This window comes from Pseudophryne corroboree, chromosome 12, assembly GCF_028390025.1.
Source record: "Pseudophryne corroboree isolate aPseCor3 chromosome 12, aPseCor3.hap2, whole genome shotgun sequence".
Taxonomy (NCBI): domain Eukaryota; kingdom Metazoa; phylum Chordata; class Amphibia; order Anura; family Myobatrachidae; genus Pseudophryne; species Pseudophryne corroboree.
This window is the reverse complement of record NC_086455.1, coordinates 21,938,965-21,960,890: the sequence shown is the minus strand read 5'-3', so window position 1 is coordinate 21,960,890 and position 21,926 is coordinate 21,938,965. Positions and strand designations below refer to the sequence as shown.

Sequence of the window (21,926 nt, the reverse complement as noted above, 5' to 3'; positions counted from 1 at the left end):
ATCAGGCTTGTTAAAGCACAGGAAAAAACAAGTCATCGTTCAGAGGGGATGCGGTCAATTTAGCTATAATCAAAATCCCCACAGTCAAAATCCCGACATGGTCAAAATACCGACATTTAGAATACTGACAAGATCATAATACCGACATTTAAAATGATTTTTTCATTGCAACCGACTTACTCATACTTTACCATCCCAGTGGACATGGAAGTAGAACATAATAGTAGCATGACTGATGAGTCCTCTCCTATCCAGGATTCCTCCAGAGGATCATTGAGTGCTAGGCCTTCTGCTGTCCCTGCTGTTGTTGCTGCTAGGAGTTGATCGTTATCCTTGAGAGGAAGTTGGAAGACCACTTGTACTACTTTAACTAAGCAATTGACTGTCCAACAGTCCTTTGCAAGGAAGATGAAATATGACAGTAGTCACCCTGTTGCAAAGCGGATTACTGAGGCCATAACAACTACAGATGGAGCTGCACTCATCTGAGGTGGCTCCATCGCAGGCGTGCATTCCCGGCATGACTAGCCGATCCATCTGCCTAGTCACACCAGGAGAGCACAGAAATGCTCTAACATTCACTAGAATAGGGTGTGTCTCCGTCACAGGCGTGCGCCCCGGACGGAGATGCTCTCATCGTTAGTTGCGCCTAGGCATGTGCGCCAAGGCACAGACGGAGCTACGACTAGTGTGGCTTCATCTGTATGCTGGATTCCCATCTAGATTCCACTTCACTAGATAAGCGATTCCCGGACTGTACAGGGACATTAGGAAAAGTGTCCTCAAAAATGCGGTTGTTCCCACTGTCCACTTAACCACGGACATGTGGACAAGTGGAGCAGAACAGACTAAGGACTACAATACTGTGACAGCCTACTGGGTAGATGTATTGTATGTGGGACTTGTGGATCGGTCCCTTCATTGACTTTGCCAGGATTCAAGGGTGGTCAATCTGTTGAAATCAGAGCACTACATTTTGGCCACCGTGCTCGATCCTAGGTTTAAAGCCTACATTGTATCTCTCTTTCCAGCGGACACAAGTCTGCAGAGGTGTAAAGATTTGCTGGTGAGAAAATTGTCAGCTCAAGCGGAATGTGACACGTCAACAGCTCCTCCTTAATTTTCTCCCGCAACTGGGGCTGCGAGGAAAATAATAAAATTTCCTAGCCGACCCGCTGGTGGTGATGCAGGGCAGTCAGGAGCAAGTTTTGACATCTGCTCCAGACTGAAGGAGCTGCCAACAATTACTGACATGTCTACTGTCACTGCATATGATGCTGTCACCATTGAAAGAATGGTGGAGGGTTATACCGGTGACAGCATTTAAGTAGGCATGTCAGACAGTCCGTATGTATACTGGCAGGAAAAAGAGGCAATTTGGAGGCCCTTGCACAAACTGGCTTTATTTCACCTAAGTTGCCCTCCCTCTAGTGTGTACTCTGAAAGAGTGTTTAGTGCAGCCGGTAACCTTGTCAGCGATCGGCGTAGGAGGTTACTTCCACAAAATGTGGAGAAGATGATGTTCATCAAAATGAACTATAAATTCCTCCAGGAAGACCTTTACCAGCAATTGCCTCCAGAAAGTACACAGGGACCTGTGATGGTGGATTCCAGTGGGAACGAATTAATACTCTGTGAGGATGAGGATGTACACACTGAAAGGGGTGAGGAATCGGAGGTTGAGAACGACATCTTGCCTCTGTAGAGCCATTTTTTTTGCTAGGAGAGATTAATTGCTTCTTTTGTGGTGGGGAAATTAATTGCTTCTTTTTGGTGGTGGCCCAAACAAATCAAACATTTCAGCCACAGTCGTGTGGCAGACCCTGTTGCTGAAATGATTGGTTTGTTAAAGTGCGCATGTCCTGTTTATACAACATAAGGATGAGTGGGAGGGCCCAAGGAAAGTTCCATTTTGCATCTCTTTTTTTCTTTTCTTTATTATGTGCTCTTTGTTGCCTAGTTTTTAAAACTGCCATCCTGTCTGCCACTGCAGTGCCACTCCTAGATGGGCCAGGTGTTTGTTTCGCCCACTTGTGTCGTTTAGCTTAGTCATCCAGCTAACTTGGTGCAACCTTTTGGTCTAAAAACAAAATTGTGAGGTGTTCAGAATAGACTGGAAATGAGTGGAAATTAATGTTATTGAGGTTAATAATACTGTAGGATTAAAAAAAAAAATCTGTGATTTTAGCTTTTTTTTATGTGGTTTTTAAAAAAAAAATCCAGATCAAAAACCAAAACCCGAAAGGATGGTTTTGGCAAAACTAATCCAGATCCAAAACACGAACGGAGATCCAGATCCAAAACCAAAACACAAAACCCGAAAAAGTGTCCGGCGCACATCTCTGCTTGTAATGGTTTGCTCTAGATCAGTTACCTGGGCTTCCAGGGCAACCGTTCTCACACACCTCGTGAAGATGTATTCACACTGGGATGGTTGCTCCAGGTGCGCATGCATCTTGCACGACATGCACTAAGATATATTCTCAATCATGGCCCCGCCCATTTTGTTTGTAAACTCTAACTCCCTGTTACCTTCAGAAAACAGTACAATTTACCGGGTCAATACCGGGATATTTGTGCAGTGTTAACGGGGTATTACTCAATTTTTGCTCTTAACCCCTTTTAACCACATCACTGGTTTGGTTGGTCTTGACCCTATGAAGGGAATTCCTTACCTTATTAAAAAAAAAAGGAAGAGTTGGCCAGTCATGTTCAACAGATATTATAGAAGGTGCCATTGTGAATGTTTTTCCTAGAGATTAGGAGAAGGAGGTTTAATCCATTTGACCTGACCTGCACATGGCAAAAATACCTGATAGGTACTTTCCATTATCAATGTTCACACTGAACAGCAAGGCACTTGCTGCATCCAATATCCCCAGTAGTAGAAGGTCCTGATTCTAAGTCATGGTTGGATAACTTTAATTCAAGCAGAGTATAATAGTGTAGTACTTCAAGTTAATGTACTCTATATTCTGAGATTTTGGAGTATTAAAGCACTCCTAGGGAGGCACTAAGGGGTATATCTACCAAGTATCAAAATCCCTAGGGAAGTAAGAACTTAAAATAGGCCTACTGTATGGAAGCTTAATATTGGTGACTTTCCTGTGAAGGTCATCAGCTGTCCATCATTACTCCTGCTTATCCTGACATATTTAAAAAAAAAAAAACATAACATGTTCACTACTGTTCTCATTTTTTAGTTTAAGATTAATTTTAATATATTTATACATTTTGATACTATAAGTTTTTCAAGCAAATCACTTGTGTTTTTGTACACCTTGGGCAGAAGATATAAAATTTGGTGACTTAGAGTTCCATCAGAAATTCCAGTTCTTGTTTGGCTATAATCCATCTTAATTTAATGGTTTTCAGTGGGGTTGTGAAATCCAGGTTTTATCTCCCGTAAATTATTGTCAGTTGGCATGGTGCATTTTCTGGAAAGAAATGGAATTTCTTCCAATGAGGTGGGAGTTTCTTTTTCTTCTTCTGTCAGTGTTGTCTGAATTTTTTTTTTTTTATAAATATTCTTAATTTGGTACAGAATTGATATTTTCTTCTCAGGCAGATATAGATGTTGGCTTGTATCCATACAGGTGTAAAGCCTTTTTCCAGTTAAATCTGTTGAAAATTTCAGTTGGAGAGAAGGAAAGCCCTCTGGCAAGAATTGACATTTGATCATTGCTGTCACGCTTTAAAGATTGATACAGTAACTTAAAGGTGATACTTTAGTTCCCCCTACAGTCACGTGTAGACTTACAGTATGTAAGTATGGTATGGATTCAAATATTTCCTGATCTTGGCCTTCTCTTTTTCCTGATCCTCTGTGTCCTCCCTTTGATTTCTTCATCTAGGTGCTCTGCTTAGCTATAAAAAAAACAAAGAAGATGTTGAGCTGACCAGTGATCAAGCCCAAGGCTTCCAGGTGTCCCACAAATGGGATTCCAACCTCTCCACAGTATCAGTGTCCTAACTCCCATCTCTTGTTCAAGATATTTATTACTCCTTTCTTTATATCCATTTTTTTTATTGCTACAGAGCTCTAACACACTACTAAATCCCGCACTGTTGCATCAGAGCACAGTTAGTTGTGATTTCTTCTGACAGCTTTAATACTTACATGATTTCCTTGCCACTTTGGAACATGGGACACCCGCTGTGTCCATTTGACACACTTGAGTCTCACCCACTAATTTTCCTTTGCTGTTACATATGTTTCACCCAAAAGTATTGGTGCTCCCATCCCTTTTCTCTACACCAATTTCTCATACCTTTTAGCATTATCTATCTATTGCTGGCAATCCTTAGTGCCAGTCATTAGGTAGAAGATTATACCCTTAATAGACCTAGCAGAAAATACTATTTCATTAGGTGTTTCAAACAATTTGTTTCTTTCTTTGTTTATTTTTGTATATGACTTTTGTGATTTTAAGTGATATGATTAAAAGTTACATCTTGATGATACCTATATTCTTTCTGCTATTTTGCTAGTGGTGGAATATCACAGTGACCTATAACCTTAGTCTTGCACTGTCCATTATATTCTATGAATACTGTTCTCCCTATACTAATACTTATCGTTATCAAAAGGTATTTATAATTGGGTATGGTCTGATAAACCATATTTGTGATAGTGAGTTTCATGTGTCCATATGGTCCTGTGTCGAAAATACCTCTTCCAATATGTCCTAAGATTTACACTGTTTCCACATACTGTACACACAATGATAGGCATGCAAGTACAATTAAGCTCAATCATTTCTGTCCACCAGGATGCCTTATAATATCAAAGGAATTTGGGCATTCAGTATACACATGGGGTGGTCCGTACATGATCATGCATTTTTTTGTGTTGTTACATTTTGTTGTAACAGTTGCACAATTGCTATTTCTTGAAATACTCTTGGATGCTTCAGCAAAATGCCTATAACCTTGGAGCTGATTTTGCTAATCCATAAATATTAGGGAACAACCAGTTACTTTCTACAATGACTCCTCATAAAAAGGGTTCCACAATGGAATGATTATTAGAATAAGTGAAAACCAATCAGTTATGTATGGAGATCACTTCAAATCAGGAATTGGTTTCAGACAGTTCATCGTCTTTTCAGATTCATTATGGTGTCTTTCACATCCTTATTCCTCACACTGTATATGAAGGGGTTCAACATTGGAGTAACTGCTGTATAGAGAATAGACACAATCATATCTGTTTCATAAGAGTAACTGGAGCGTGGCTGCAGATACATGAACATAATGGCCCCATAGTAGAGGGTGACAACATTGAGGTGGGAGGCACAGGTGGAGAAAGCTTTATACCTCCCTTGGGTGTAACGGATCTTCATAATGGAGGAGATAATATGGATGTAGGAAACTAGTATCAAGAAAAAAGCAAACACTGTGATAATCCCTGTTGAGATATACATTAATATCTCATTGAGCCAAGTATCTCTGCAGGACAATCTCAGGAATGGAGGTACCTCACAGAAGAAGTGATTGACATGATGGGACCTGCAGAATGGCAGTTGGAATGTGAGGGCCACATGAATGATGGAGTTGATGAAGCCCACACTCCATGACCCGGCAGCTAAACAAACACACATTTTCGTGTTCATGATGTTGTTGTAGTGCAACGGCTTACAGATGGCAGCAAACCTATCATAGGCCATGACGGCCAGTATTATACATTCTGTTGCCCCTAATGTTAAAGAGATGAACATCTGGGCTGCACATCCTAATAGTGAAATACTCTTTTCCTTAGCTAGGGTATTTATTAGGATTACAGGTACTATGGAAGAGGAGAAACATATGTCAATAATGGAGAGGTTATTAAGGAAAAAGTACATGGGACTGTGTAGTTGTGGGTTGATCCTCACTACAAGGATCAGCAAAAAGTTTCCTGACAACGTGATAATATACATAAATAAAAACACAAGGAAGCAGATAATCTGGAGGTAAGGGACATTAGATAACCCAAGAAGGATGAATTTGTCTGGAGAAGTTCTGTTTGAGTCTTCCATAATGTCCAATTGATACCTGGTGGTAAAGAATGGAATAATGATGAATGATTAAATATTCACCTTTGTCCCTTTTGTAATGTAATTTATCCCATCACCAAAACCAGTAAAAAAAAAAAAATACTATATATATATATATATATATATATATATATATATATATTACACTGCTCAAAAAAAATAAAGGGAACACTAAAATAACACATCCTAGATCTGAATGAATGAAATATTCTTATTAAATACTTTTTGTTCTTTACATAGTTGAATGTGCTGACAACAAAATCACACAAAAATTATCAATGTAAATCAAATTTATTATCCCATGGAGGTCTGGATTTGGAGTCACACTCAAAATTAAAGTGGAAAAACACACAACAGGCTGATCCAACTTTGATGTAATGTCCGTTAAACAAGTCAAAAGGAGGCTCAGTAGTGTGTGTGGCCCCCACGTGCCTGTATGACCTCCCTACAATGCCTGGGCATGCTCCTGATGAGGTGGCGGATGGTCTCCTGAGGGATCTCCTCCTAGACCTGGACTAAAGCATCCGCCAACTCCTGGACAGTCTGAGGTGCATCGTGGCGTTGGTGGATGGAGCGAGACACGATATCCCAGATGTGCTCAATTGGATTCAGGTCTGGGGAACGGGCGGGCCAGTCCATAGCATCAATGCCTTCATCTTGCAGGAACTGCTGACACACTCCAGCCACATGAGGTCTAGCATTAGGAGGAACCCAGGGCCAACTGCACCAGCATATGGTCTCACAAGGGGTCTGAGGATCTCATCTCTGTACCTAATGGCAGTCAGGCTACCTCTGGCTAACACATGGAGGGCTGTGCGCCCCCCCCCCCCAAAGAAATGCCACCCCACACTATTACTGACCCACTGCCAAACCTGTCATGCTGGAGAATGTTGCAGGCAGCAGAACGTCTGTCACATGTGCTCAGTGAGAACCTGCTTTCATCTGTGAAGAGCACAGGGCGCCAGTGGCGACTTTGCCAATCTTGGTGTTCTCTGGCAAATGCCAAACGTCCTGCACAGTGTTGGGCTGTAAGCACAACCCCCATCTGTGGACGTCGGGCCCTCATACCACCCTCATGGAGTCTGTTTCTGATTCTTTGAGTAGACACACGCACATTTGTGGCTTGCTGGAGGTCATTTTGCAGGGCTCTGGCAGTGCTCCTCCTGTTCCTCCTTGCACAAAGGTGGTGGAAGCGGTCCTGCTGCTGGGTTGTTGCCCTCCTACGGCCTCCTCCACATCTCCTGATGTACTGGTTTGTCTCCTGGTAGGGCCTCCATGCCACAGCTTGCATTGATGTGCCATCCTGGATGAGCTGCACTACCTGAGCCACTTATGTTGGGTTGTAGACTCCGTCTCATGCTACCACTAGAGTGAAAGCACCGGCAGCTTTTAAAAGTGACCAAATCATCAGCCAGAAAGCATAGGAGCTGAGAAGTGGTCTGTGGTCACCACCTGCAGAACAACTCCTTTACTGGGGGTGTCTTGCTAATTGCCTATAATTTCCACCTATTGTCTATTCCATTTGCACAACAGCATGTGAAATTGATTGTCAATCAGTATTGTTTCTAAGTGGACAGTTTGATTTCACAGAAGAATTATTGACTTGGAGTTACATTGTATTGTTTAAGTGTTCCCTCTATTTTCTTGAGCAGTGTATGTATGTATGTATGTATGTATGTATGGATGTATATAATTATATATATATATAGTGTATAGCAAAAGCAGCGGCACTCAGCAGTCAGACGTAGATGAAGAAATTGCGTTTATTTACATCGGATGTAAATAAACGCAATTTCTTCATCTACGTCTGACTGCTGAGTGCCGCTGCTTTTGCTATACACCATATGGGATCCCACTGTGGATTACAGAGGGCACCGCAGCAAGTATTCCAGTACCCTTACTTTTGAGTGCCGATCCCCACACCGCTATCTATATATATATATATATATATATATATATATATATATATATGATAACAGAGGGCTTATGGGCAAGATGTATAAATCAAAGCCTGTGCTCTTGGAGTGAGTCAGACAGGGGAGCATACAAGTGCTGCTATCAGCAGTAGAATGTCTGCGAGGTGTCCCCTCAGTGAGAGATGGCGTGGCTGGCATTAGTTATTGAAAGCAGCGCCCTAACCATGTAACACACTAAGTTCACAGCATTGCATCTCTTATCTTATTATACTTGAGTAGGTTTACTGTACCACTACTAAAGCTCAATATCATTAGCAAATGTTCTAATTAGTTACCCCTCTACCCATTTTATACTTTAATGAACATATGTCCGCTGTAGGAGCATACCAATTTACTTGCGCTGGGAGGGGTCCAAGCACTTCTGTCTACTTGGTGTATATAGTAAATATTGCTAGTCCATGCATTTTAATGTACCAGATTAATAACAGCAATGCACTGTAGAAAATACACCATAGTCATGTACAGTATAATTTAATATTTATAATGTCTGAAACCTTTGAGAAGGTGCTGGGGCATACTGGGGGTTTCCTCTATACCCCCGCGGGCCAGTCCAGATCTGACCTATAGTACTTAAAGAGTAAGTGGGCTGTCCAAAATATTAGATAAGATTATACAGTAGATAATGATAGGATTTAGAATGTAAGCTCTTCAGTGTAGGAAATGGCCATTTACAATCGTGTATACTGTATACTGATAAATGTATTTGTGGTTTTGTAAACACTGCGCAATTTATAGTGATGCATACAAAAACGTTACACACATACTACTTTAACCGATCATTATTATTATAATCATTATTATCATCATCATCATCAACAACATCATCATCAGAGACTTTAATGGATACTTACTTGATTACATTGTAAATTCCAGATTCTGAAAATCATTGCTATGTATTTGCAAATGCGATTATCTTTTGCAGTTATGTCTCACAAGCTCAACACTTTATGGAATGCTGTAGTAATAAAATAGAGCACCTTTAATTTATACCTGCTTTATGGGATGCAGAGAGAACAACTGGTAAAGTACCAGGTCCAAAGAACGGAACTGCCAATAAAGATAATTAGATTAGTACAGTTGGTTTTCACAATTACTCAGAAACAGCAACGTATCTATCCCATAATGATTCTGTTAGTGCTCTGTTATTTATAAGTGGAATTTCTTTTATTGCTTAGACCAACCTATTTATTTATTATTTTGTGTAATTAAAATATTGTATTTGGGAAAAAAAAAATTCTACTCTTGTACCCTTTTTTGTAGTAAAAGTCTTAACGAATGAGGTGGATTCTGTGAGTAACTACACAGAAACCTTGAATGAGAAAATCATTGTTCATTATATTATGTTCGCTGGTCCCTACAGTAAATGACGGAACAGAACGTTAGAGATTTTAATGCTCCCAACACATTTGTACACTACAGTAGGTCTCTAGAGCTTGTGAGACAATTAATTATCAATTCCTAGTTACTCTCCAACCAAAAGCTTTAATCAAACAATTTTCAGTTTCAATGCATTTTTTTTATATTGCAGCTTGCATTAAAGCTGACTTATAAAATGTGGCCCTGTATCATGACCTATGGTTTAGTTGGTGACAGTGGGGCTGTAAAAGGTTGCATCTGATGGGCAGATAAGAGCCTGTTTGCAGGCTAAGGGCCTATGTCAACATGAGTTGTAGTTTTGCGAGAAGTCACAAAACTACAACTCGTGTCTCTAGCATGTGGGGTGCCACCCAGCACAGGGCAAAGCAACCCCGCATAAAATGTGATCACATTGCTATACAGCGATGCGCTCGCATCTTAAGGGTTGACCCCTGCCTACACAGCCTAGCTGCGAAAACAGTCACCGGGCAGCCAGGTTTTGGGTCGCAGTGGCTGTGTGTGATGTCACACAGCCGCCACGCCCCGCAAATGGTCTGGATACGCTTCTGTTGTCCTGGCCGCACCCCCTGAATGGCGCGTAGATGCCTATAAAATGCTGCGTTAATGCCCCGTTCCCGCCTCCCGCTGGGACTTTGACTGCGATCGCAGTTTATGGTCTCAAGCGTGTGCGCAGCGGCGTGTGTACATGCGCAGAAGTGCTGAAATCGCCAAATAGCTATTTCAGCACTTCTGCATTCAGCGTTGATTTAGGCCCTAAATTCACTATATCTCATCCTGTTGCGCCAAGATTTTGTGTTGCAGGATAAGATATTTAGAGAAACATGAGGGATTATTTCTTACCACTACACAAAGCAGATTTTCCCAGGGCTAGCTCTCCATTGCAGACCACTATCTATCATCTCCCTGACCTACAATTCAGCCCAAGCTTAGGTACCGCTGTGTGAACCACCTACCTGTCCACCAGCCATAGAAATAGTCAGTTGAGTCCTCTCTGGAACTGAGTCCAGATAATCACTGCTAATTTAGGTGATGGCTAATGGGAGCAAAATTTTTATTTCGTGACCTGCTGGAAACAAGGGGCAAAGCTATAGTTGGGGGTAATGATGAAGGATACGTTGACGATGTAGCTTTTTCTCTCACACAATGAACTGTATATGAGAAATGGGATAGATTTGGGAATTCATTTGGGTTTAGTGACAGAATCCATTCACAAATGACAAAGCACAACATAGAACACATGATTTGGAAACAAAAACAAGAATATAATTTACTGGATCTAGTTACACTCTAAATAAGACCAGAAAAATAAATTTACAAAGATGAAAGCAATGGTTTACATGATTTAGCATTTTTAGACAATATATATTGTTTAATAAAATGCTCTATATAATGCCTTTTTAACATACAATGGGTGAAACCAACAACAAAATGCCTCCTGAGCAATATTTAATGAATGAATTACATTTTCCTTTGTGTTAAATAAAAAAAATCAAATGATTATGAAACACCATTCATGTAACATGTAGCTCACTGAACATATTAAATTGTCCAAACATACAAGCAGGGCCGTAACTAGGGTGGTGCAGACAGTGCTTTGCCCACCGTGTGTTTACCCTTATTGGCCGCCTTGGTACTGTATGTGCGGGACAGCTGTAGCGCTGTCCGTTGTATACATTACAATGGCCTGGGAGCCATATATTACTGTACTTTTAGTTAGCCCAACGCTCTAAAAAGAAACCTCTAGCCCCGAACCTACTAGTTCAGGAACCGTTTCTTACTATGATGGGGGGAAATTATGCTGTTGACTTCTTCATTATACTGGCAACATGTTGAGACTGACTAGCACTGAAGTTGATTTTAGAATTTGCTATATTTGGGCCCAGATTTATCAATGCTTGGAGAGTGATAAATTGCACGGTGATAAAAATCCAACTAAACAGATCCTAACTGCCATGTTACGAGCTGTGTTTTAAAAATGATAGATAGGGGCTGATTGGTTGGTACTTTATCACAGTGCAATTTAACACTCTCCAAAGCTTGATAAATCTGGGCCTTAGTGTTTATAACTTGATAAATTCAGGAGGTGATCTTCTTTGCTGTCCCACATTATGAGATTCTCATCAATATACCTAAACCATTTTAATATTTTGAGCTATATTGGTAATTGTTATCATTAATCATGGTTTCTCATTTCCAACTGCCTAATAAAATGATGATTGCACATTCTGTCCCATGCTGCGCCCTGGGTCTGGAGATAGCATTTATCACCAGAGGTAAAATAATTATTAGGAAGTAATCCCAGTAATTGTGGGCAAAATGTATGAAATTCTCTTATTCCTTCCATCTGGAGTAAAAAAAAAATCACACTGCTTCTATACCTTCTTTGTGATCTATGCTGCTAAAGAGGTTGCCATCATTTATTTCCAGCAGGAGTTCCCCTCATCCAGCATAATGTAATCTATTCTGTTTAACACATCCATTGTATATTGGAGGTAGGGTCCGAATCCTGTGACATTTCCTAAGGAACACACTCAATTGCTCTGATGGGCCTCCAATCCATGATACTAGTCTTCCAGGCAGATCCTTTGTGTTTCTATGCACCTTGAGCAGAGATAGATAATTGTGTTTCTTAAGCTACTGTACTGTAGGTACACACCTAAATATTTATGTCCAATCTGTCTGGTTGGAACAAAAATCTGTTAATGTATGGGAGCATTTGACAATCAACCATTTGCTCCCAAACACTGGAAAACGGACAATGGTCATCATACAAATTGGTTAAATCAATTTGATTTAGCAAATTTATCTAATCGTTTTTGTTCATTTTTCAATATTTGGGAGCAAATGGTTGATTATCATTTTTCCCATATATTACCAAATTTGTGTTCCTACTAGACAGATTGGACAGATACATTTTTAGGTGTGAAAGAGAGTTGTGGCTAGCGCTTGTCTATGTGGAATATGGTTTTACGGCAGCACTTTGTAGATGAAGTTACCTCATTACACTTCAGAAGTAGATTATAGTCAAAATAAAAATGTAGAAATAGGGGGGACGGGGATAGAAAATTTTGTTTGCATGCTGTGACTTGTTTATGTGGTGCTGAGTTCCTTTTCTACCCCCCCCCCCCCATTTCTACATATTGATCTTTATTTTGTTTTCATTTCCATTTTTGTTTATTATTGCATGTACATATATATGAATCAGTAAAGCACATTTGTGTATATACAAGTCTCAGTACACATTATTGGCATCATTTTTCAACATATGCAATATCTAAGGCGCATTCGTTAATTCATTTTGACATTTTTAGTTGTGCACCCATCATTAGAGTTCTGCGCTGTCAAACATTCCAAATCTTGTTTGGTTATAATTCCTGTGTTTTTGTACAACAGTAGTTGGTCCGTACCTTTGCCCACTGATACTAGCTAAACACTGACTTTAGAACATCAATTTTCCTGAGGAAAAAAACCTTGATTTTCTCATGCAATTTGGTCTTGTCATTTGCTATGCTATATTTTATAATACTACTTCTTCTTCTTCTCCTTCTTCTCCTTCTTCTACTTCTTCTTCCTTCTCCCAGTAGAATCTGTTGAAGGTTGCAGTTGGAGAAAAGAAAAGCCCTCTGCCAAGAATTGAAATTTGATTGTTTATGTTACACTTTAAAGATGATCTTAAAGGTGATAGCTAAGCTTCTCTTGTGGTTTAGCGTAGACTTATAGTTTTGAAGATTGGTATGGATCCCATATTGACTGATTTTGGCCCCCTCTTCTTTTTGATCCTCCTTGACTTCCCTTTGATTTCTTCACCTCTGTCCTCTGTTTATCCCTACAAAGAAAGAAGAGGTTGAGCTGACAAGGTGAAACGTAAATTTGTCTCACTTCAAGATATCCCCATTGTGCAAAAATGGGGTCCTGCCCTCTATACACCGCATCAGTCTGCTAACACCCACCTCTTGTACAAGATATTTATTACTCCTGTCTCTAAATCCAGTTTCAATTTTGGTACTTTCATCCGAGATCTAACACACCACTAAACCCTGCACTGTGGCATCAGGTCACAATTAGCTGTGATTTCTTCTGACAGCAGATAATACTTACATGATTTCCATGCCACATTGGAATGTGGGGCACCCTCTCATCCTGCATTCATTGCAATTTTTATTGCACACTCAGGACAGCAGAAGTCCACCCACTGTGTCTGTTTGGCAGACTTTACTTTCTACCTATGGAGAGATTATAATTTCAGTAAGCAGGAGACAATACCTTCTGATTTTAGGATCAAATATTCAGGAAAGGCATTCAATTATTATTTTCATCTTTATTGTTGGATCAATTTCATTGTTATTATTTTTATCTAGGTGATTGTCACACACACATTGTCTTTATATGTTGCTTATATTTCACCCAAAAGTATTGGTGCACCCCATCGCTTTTCTCTACATCTATTTCTATTACAAGCTGCCTCTCCACGGCATGTCCCAGTTGTTGCTAGGTAACTGGGACACCGTGTCTTCTATCCGCACTGCCTGATGGTCCCAGGACACCGGCAGCTGTGGTAACCTAGCTTCTATATGTGATCTTTCATTAGTTTGAACCTTCCAATGCCGACTCTGCTGATTGGTCCTCCTTGTACTTATAAGTCAGTCCAGCTTCCCCCTACAGATTATATCTTATATACTGTGTGTAAATTGCTGGTCTCTTTCCCATGTTCCTGTGGATACTCTGTCCCTCTGAGGAATATTCTGCATTTTACCTATGAATACTCTGTCAAGCCAGAGAATACTGTGTCTAGTACCTGTGTTTATCCAGCTTAATTTTCCCTGCCCTTTCGTTCCTGTACTCTGTCACTCCAGTTCCTGTGCCCAACTTGCAGTAGTGGCCATCCCCACAGTGCTGTGCATACCATCCCGCAGTGCTGCTGCTCCACCAACACTGTGTTTGCATACCATCCAATGGTATCGCACTCACTAGCTAGTTTGACATCTTCAAGCTAGTTCAACATCTTCTGGTTAACCCTTCAATTTCCTGTACCATGTATCCTGCAGTCTCCAGCTAATTGGGCAAGCCCCTACTGCTGAGGTGTAAGACCTGATGGCATCCTAAGTACTGGTGTGTACATATAACACTAAGGGAACAATGGATGGCTGTAATAGGCAGATGACCCTCCAGCTGGCTCTAGGGGTCTTACACGATTGGCTGGAGTTCCATAACAATTACTCATACCTTTTAGCATTCTCTATTAATGGCATCCTTTTAATGCCAGTCAGTTGGTACAAGGTTATACCCTTAATAGACATGGCAAACAATAGTATTCTTAGTTACTGTATTTGCAACATATGTGTCATAAACTTTCTTTATTTTTGTATATGAATTTTGTGTTTTTGTATGTATTTTTTTAAGTGACATAGTTAAGTTACATTTTAATGATACCTATACAGTATATACTATTTTGCTAGTGATGGAACATCAGAGTCCCCTACAACCTGTATTTTGTATTGTTTATTTAATGCTCCCAATATACCTCTACCTATACTAATACTCGAGGGGTAGCAGGGACCTTGGACTGCATATTCAAATTCCAACCATAATGAGAGGTGGTTGCAATTAGGGCGTGCAGTCCAAGGTCACCCCCCCCCTCATTTATCCTATATTGTGTAGATGCATAAACTTGAAGGTGGAGACTTCTTCAGCTTGTTTTAGCACCCTCCCAACTACCTAGGCTATGTTTAATAGGCATTTACTTACAGCATATTGGGAAAGGCACTATGATGGGAAATCCTGAATACATTTATACAATTTGTCAGTTTTAGGGATGAGTTCAGGACACCCTGGGTTGGTGTGGTCTGGCTGCTTTGGGGCATCACATTGCAATACTTAATTTAGCACTTTATTAGCACCTAATTATTTTTCTACCAATATAACACCTCTCATCTACAGTAGGTAACAAATAAATTATGCTTCTTACTTATTAACAGTTGCTAACACTTTAACCTGTCAGTAGTGTGGTGCCTTGGGGTGGTTGGCCTGTGCATACTTGGGGGGTCCCGTGTCCTGGACTTAAACCTTAGTTTTAGGGACCCACCATATGAGGTCACCAGGTCATTAGTTGGTGGGCGCATATTTTTTTGGCCAAATATTATGATAAGCACCTTAATTTTGATCTGTTAGATTGCAGAGATTATTATAATTATTCTCATTAGCAGTGCTTAGTACTATAGAGTGTGCATCTGTATTTTCTTATTTTTTCTGTGTGGCTCTATGCTAATACTCACATGTCTGAAGAGGTATTTACAATCTTGCATGGTCTGATCTTCCATTTTTCTGATAGTGAGTTTCAAGTACCCATTAGGTCCTGTGCAGAAGATACATCTTCCAGATGTTCCAGTACATCTAATGACTTGCAATGTTTTTATGTACACACAATGATATGCATGTAAATACAATTATGCTCAATCATTTCTGTCTGTCAGGATGCCATATAATATTCAAGTATTGTGGGCACTCAATGTGCACATGGGTTGGTCTGTACATTATCATGCACTTTATGCGATATTACATATATTTCCTATAGTACTATTGGATGCTTCAGCTAAACTTTATAACCTTGAATAGATTTGACTAATCCATGAGCTCTAGGGAACCACCAGTTAGTTCCTAAAATGACTCCACATAAAAGTGTTCCACTTTGGAATCATCAATAGAATAATTAAAACTAAAATGGTTAAATATGGGGCTACTTCAGATCAGGAATTGGTTTCAGACAGTTTATCGCCTACTCAGATGATTCATTATGGTGTATTTAACATCCTTATTCCTCACACTGTAAATGAAGGGATTCAACATTGGAGTCACTGTTGTATAAAGAATAGACACAACTATGTCTGTTTCATGAGAGTAACTGGAGTGGGGCTGCAGATACCTGAACATAATGGTCCCATAAAAGAGGGTGACAACATTGAGGTGGGAGGCACAGGTGGAGAAAGCTTTATACCTCCCTTGGGCATAACGGATCTTCAAGATGGAGGAGATAATATGGACGTAGGAAATTAGTGTTAAAATGAATGAACATATAACAATAATCCCTGCTGAGATATACATTAATATGTCATTGAGCCGAGTATCTCTGCAGGACAGTCGAAGGAATGGATGTACCTCACAGAAGAAGTGGTTGACAAGGTGGGACCTGCAGAATGGCAGTTGGAATGTGAGGGGCACATGAACAATGGAGTTGATGAAGCCCACACTCCATGACCCGGCAGCTAAACAAAAGCACAATTTCTTGCTCATGATGATGTTGTAGTACAATGGCTTACAGATGGCAGCAAATCTATCGTAGGCCATGACCGCCAGTATTATACATTCTGTTGCCCCTAATGTCAAAGAGAAGAACATCTGGGCTGCACATCCTAATCGGGAAATACTCCGGTCTCTGGCTAGGGTATTCATTAGGATTACGGGTACTATAGAAGAGGAGAAGCCTACATCAATAACAGAGAGGTTACTCAGGAAGAAGTACATGGGACTGTGTAGTTTTGGATTGATCCTCATTACAAGGATCAGTAGAAGATTTCCTGATAACGTGGTAACATAAATCAACAAAAACACAAGAAAACAGATAACCTGGAGGTAAGGGACATCAGATAACCCAAGTAGGATGAATCTTTCTGGAGAAGTTATGTTTGAGTCTTCCATCACATCCAATTGATACCTGGTGGTAAAGAATTAAAGAATGGCAAATAATGAAATTAAAATTCACATTAGTCTCCCCTCAAAGATGTGTGTTTATATATATATATGTTAGTTTTATTAAGATAGCTTGTTATTTATATTTAGAGAGCTGACCTGCATAAATAGTAACATTTCTAGATGACCAATCAAGGTCCAGTAAGGTAAAGTGGCTGTAATTTTAAGGAATGCTTACAATGTTTCCATCCTTTTAAGGAATGTTACCTATGATATTTAGGAGATAGGTGGATGGAAGCACTGGAACACTGCAGTTAGAGATCTCAGTGTGGAAATCAAGGATGAGTTTGGCACTCTTGGATTGTCCTGAGGAATCAAGACAACTCTCATATAAATATGTGAGGAAAGAAGAAGGGATTGGCACTCTCCTTAGCAGCTCCCTCTTATCGTTAGAGATTCCATACTCTTGAGCCTATAGACCATGAACAGAGAATTCATCACCAGAATATAAATATCTGCATTTGCTGGTATAAATCAATTTCTTCAGGGATGCCTCTTACATAGAAGATACAGATAGGGAGCAACAGAAGGCCTGACCAAGTAAATGTGAATTGAGTTACCTAGGCCTTACCAAATCTTGCCCTCTGACTATTTTCAGTTCATTGACCTTATGTAAAATGGAAAGCTTTTTTTTTTGGACCAGCTGTAATTATGTGTCCACAGACGCAACTCATGGTGAACATAACTATCAGTGGCCATCTGGTGACTGATGATGAAATTGCTCCTTAACCTTATTGAAATTCCTAATTAATGGCAATATCCATAGCAAAGAAAGCTATTACTTACACTAGATTTAACTTGTATAATAAAGGAGGCAGCAGATTTAATTTATATAATACTGATGATGCTAGAATTCATTTAAAAAAATGTGTGGTAGGATTAATTTATATTATAGAGAATTGATTGACAAATGTAGCAGTCACAATAATGCTTTATAGAATAAATGGGGTACTAGAATTTTTTTATAATAACTGGGGGATTAGAATTATTTTATAGGATATATTTTGTACTAATATTAATTTATGTACTAATATTAATTTATGTAATAAAGGGAACAATTAAATTATATAATGGGATAATAGAATTAATTTACATAATGAAGGGAGCACTATAATTATATAATTACAGGGAGACATAATTCATGTATATAATGGAAGCACTAGAATTAATTATATAATAAAAGGGAAATAGAACAAATGTATATAACATACTGTAGGGAGCACCAGAAATAATTATATAATAACTGGGAATTAGATTTAATGTATATAATAAAGGGAGCACTAGAATAACTTATATAATAAATAAATAGAATTTTTTGTATATAATAAAGGAAAACTAGAATTGTATAATAAGCAGAAGTCTAGTAAGAGAGAACAATTGGTACCGCAGTAGGTCAAATGAACTGAAACCAATGATTAGAAAAAGCTGCCATTAAAGATAAAAAGTTGACAGCAGTTAGTTGTGTCAGTTATTCAGAAATAGCAATTATCTATTAAAAAATTATTCTGTTAGTGCTCCGCAATTTCTTTAATTTTGGCATTGTCTTATTAACAACTAGTTTTCAGTAAAATTATTTTTGCAATACATTAATAGTATAAAAATTGTGGTCACAAAGACTTTTTTTTATATAATTAGTATTGTAAGTATTATTATTTTTTCAAAAATAATTCTAAATAGTTTACCTTAAAGTGGAATTTTTTATTGCTTAGACCAAACTATTTATTTATTTTGTGTAATTAAACTATTGTACTTTTAAAAGAATTCTACTCACGTACGTTTTTGTAGCAAAGTAAAAAATCTGAATGCATGGGGTGGACTCTGTCAGTGACTACATAGCAACATTGAATGAGAAAATCATTGTCCTTTATATTATGTTTGCTGATCCCTGGAGTAAATGACAGCAAATAATTGTTAGAAATTGTATTGCTCTTAACTCATTTGCACTGTACAGTAGGTCTCTGGAGCTTGTGAGACAATTAGCATTTTCCAGTTAATCTAGTACAAACGTTTTAGAATTATAAAATTTTCAGTTTCAATGCATGTTATTATAGCTTGCAAAAGCTGATTTATATCTGAAAATATGGTTTACTTGATGACAATGGAGTTGTAAATGTTACTCTGATGGCCAAAAATATGCAGATCACAGTCTTGCTTGCTATGCTAGATGCACTATTTCTCCTGCTGCATCCATGTGCAAACGTGAGATTTCCTGTTACAGGATAAGATATTTAGCTAAGCATTATGGAGTATTTCTTGTTTCTAGACAAAGCAATTTGTCCTTGGCAAGCTCTCCATTGTGATCATTTTCTATCATTTCCAATGCCCTATAATTCATGCAGAGTAGCCTAGATGCTGAGGGCACTTTGCATCTGTCCTGCATCTCTGCTTCTGGCCATGGCATTATCATACTGTAGATTCTCACATAAAGTACCAGCACACTGATGGTTATCTCCTCTGTGAGTTGTCTACCTCAACAGATACATGGACCATCCAGACCCTGGTCAGTAGACTTCTCTTTGGCCCATTTACCTGTTGAGTTCTGGAGTTTGATGTTTGTGATCCTGCAGCATCCCCCAATTGAATGAAACAGTCTTTTTCCCTCAGCAGAAAGTCCTAATTTGGGATATAAAGTAAGCTCAGAACCCATGTAGTTTATGTCCTTTGCCCACAGCCCTTAACCTGCAGGTCCACCAGCAGTGATCTTCCACTCTGCTGCTGTCTGTTCTCAGTGCTGTATCCAGGCCCAGCGACAGGGGAGAACAAAGGAGACACTTGTGCAGGGCCTCGGGGTTCAGGGGGCCCCAAGTATCAGGGACACAAATAATGGGGCCACAGTGCCAATATTGCTTTTTAAAATATATGCTCCAACTGCTCAGTTTAAGTAGGAAAACAATTAACAGGCCCCCAAACCTTTCCCCCCTCCTTTTACCCCATCACTTTGTCCAGTCCCTGTGGTCTATGCTGTATTGCCATCATTCTGCATGTCGCTGCACTGGTGCTTTTCTGTATGTCCCTGCCACCAAAGAGCCAGGTAAACCAGCAGGAATACCACAGGCCTGGTTCACTGACAGTCTAAGTTAAAGGCTCCATTTTTTTAAATGTCCCCTCTGCAAAGTTAAGGGGGTTGTGGGGGCCCCAGAGATATCAGTGTACTGGGCCCCAAGATTTCTGTTGCTGGCCCTGACCCTGACCCCTAAACTAACACTAATGCCTGCAGTAACATTCTATGTTTCTATATATATATATATATATATATAGTGTATTGCAAGAAAATATCTGCGAATCCAATGTTACTGTAAGTGCGCGGTATATACTTGCACTTCTTCGCGTGGCGAGAACTTCTCCCCTAATTGAATTCAGCCCTATGAATAGAGTTTGTGTGATTCCCTGTACAGCAGTCACAGAAAGGGTTAATCTCTGCAGCTTGTAACACAAATTACATTGTTACATTTTTTGCAGAAGTGGAGCTGGGAGCTGTAACCCACAGACCAACTGCAATAATTAAGCTGGGTACACAATTGACCAGTGTTTCTCAAACGGTGTGCCATTGGCACCCTAAGGTACCTCAGGACACTTGCAGGGGTGCCTTGGATTGGTGGCCCAGGACCAATTCAAATTATTTATAGACAATGTTATAGACAAAACCAGTGCTGGTGGCTGCCAATCTTAACATGTGCATACAGAAGGTCAGCTATATGGTGGGGGACAGGTTTGGCTTCTAAGGATGACATATATATATATATATATATATATATATATACATTGAAAAAAGTTTTTTTGAGGAGTGCTTTAATTACAATTGTCTTAATTAGTTACTAAACCAATAGAAACGATATGTAAGCTAAATATGAACCGAGGATAGACTGTTACTTCGCTATGCACAGATACACCCAATGTATTGATATACAATTTGGAAGATTATTTTATTAAAATACAATTAAAACAATTGTAAAAAAATAGAAAATTCATTTTCACAAACGATTTTTCACCAGAAAAGTAATAACAGCTTACAGGCTTTTAATTGCCCATTCACTTTTAGCGCAATAATGATAAATAAAGTTTCATAATTAGGGCAGAGGGCAGTATACAACAACAGAAAAAAACAACAAAATAACATACAAAAAACAGACATAACCTATTAAAATTGTTAGTGGGCAAATCCATAATTGGATCAACCAAAGATAAACAAAACATATATAATCAATTCATAATGTAATTCAATGCCAAGCTCTGTCAGATCATTACAGCCCTACTTCAAAAAGATATTATAGGAATTATATTCATTTAGTCCGCGGGGCGCAACGGTGTCCAGCTCATAGATCCATTTAACCTCTCTTTGCCGCAAGATCTTTTCCCTGTCGTGTTATGTCTGTTTTTTGTATGTTATTTTTTATTTTTTTTCTGTTGGTGTATACTGCCCTCTGCCCTAATTATGGGTGACCATTGCTTCCCACAATGGGTTGGGTATAGAGTTTAGCTGGAACGCAGGTCGTTAAGGTGTGCTTCCGCGTTCCAGTGCTATGTGTCTGTTTGTTTTTTTCTGTCCGGAGCGCTACGTCATATCTGCTAGTGTTATTTGTAGCGGTTGTGTCACAACTGAGGGCCTGAGCTGACGGGAGGCAGCCTCAGTTGTAGGGGCTGAGATGTAACGGAACCTGGGAGGTTGTATCAGACCCCTAGACATGTAAGTAACATGTAGAATAACTGCCCGAAGGCGTGACCACGACAACCAGGATAAAAGTCAATGATGTTTATTATGACAAACTCCGTAACACAGCAGCAGTAAAGGAAG

The 21,926-nt window shown here is 39.4% G+C and overlaps 2 protein-coding genes across 2 annotated transcripts; both read right to left on the bottom strand.

The window, feature by feature from the left end:
- Positions 1-5,096: 5,096 nt before the first annotated feature.
- Positions 5,097-6,020, bottom strand: LOC134981316 (olfactory receptor 5V1-like). Its single transcript, XM_063948658.1, has one exon. The coding sequence runs from the start codon at positions 6,018-6,020 to the stop codon at positions 5,097-5,099; it is 924 nt and encodes a 307-aa protein (XP_063804728.1).
- A 10,136-nt stretch (positions 6,021-16,156) lies between these two features.
- LOC134981315 (olfactory receptor 5AP2-like) lies at positions 16,157-17,083 on the bottom strand. Its single transcript, XM_063948657.1, has one exon. The coding sequence runs from the start codon at positions 17,081-17,083 to the stop codon at positions 16,157-16,159; it is 927 nt and encodes a 308-aa protein (XP_063804727.1).
- Positions 17,084-21,926: the final 4,843 nt, after the last annotated feature.

What these genes read in the sequence shown, in the direction of transcription:
- LOC134981316 (XM_063948658.1), bottom strand. Translation starts at nt 6,020, where the DNA reads ATGGAAGACTCAAACAGAACTTCTCCAGACAAATTCATCCTTCTTGGG.
- LOC134981315 (XM_063948657.1), bottom strand. Translation starts at nt 17,083, where the DNA reads ATGGAAGACTCAAACATAACTTCTCCAGAAAGATTCATCCTACTTGGG.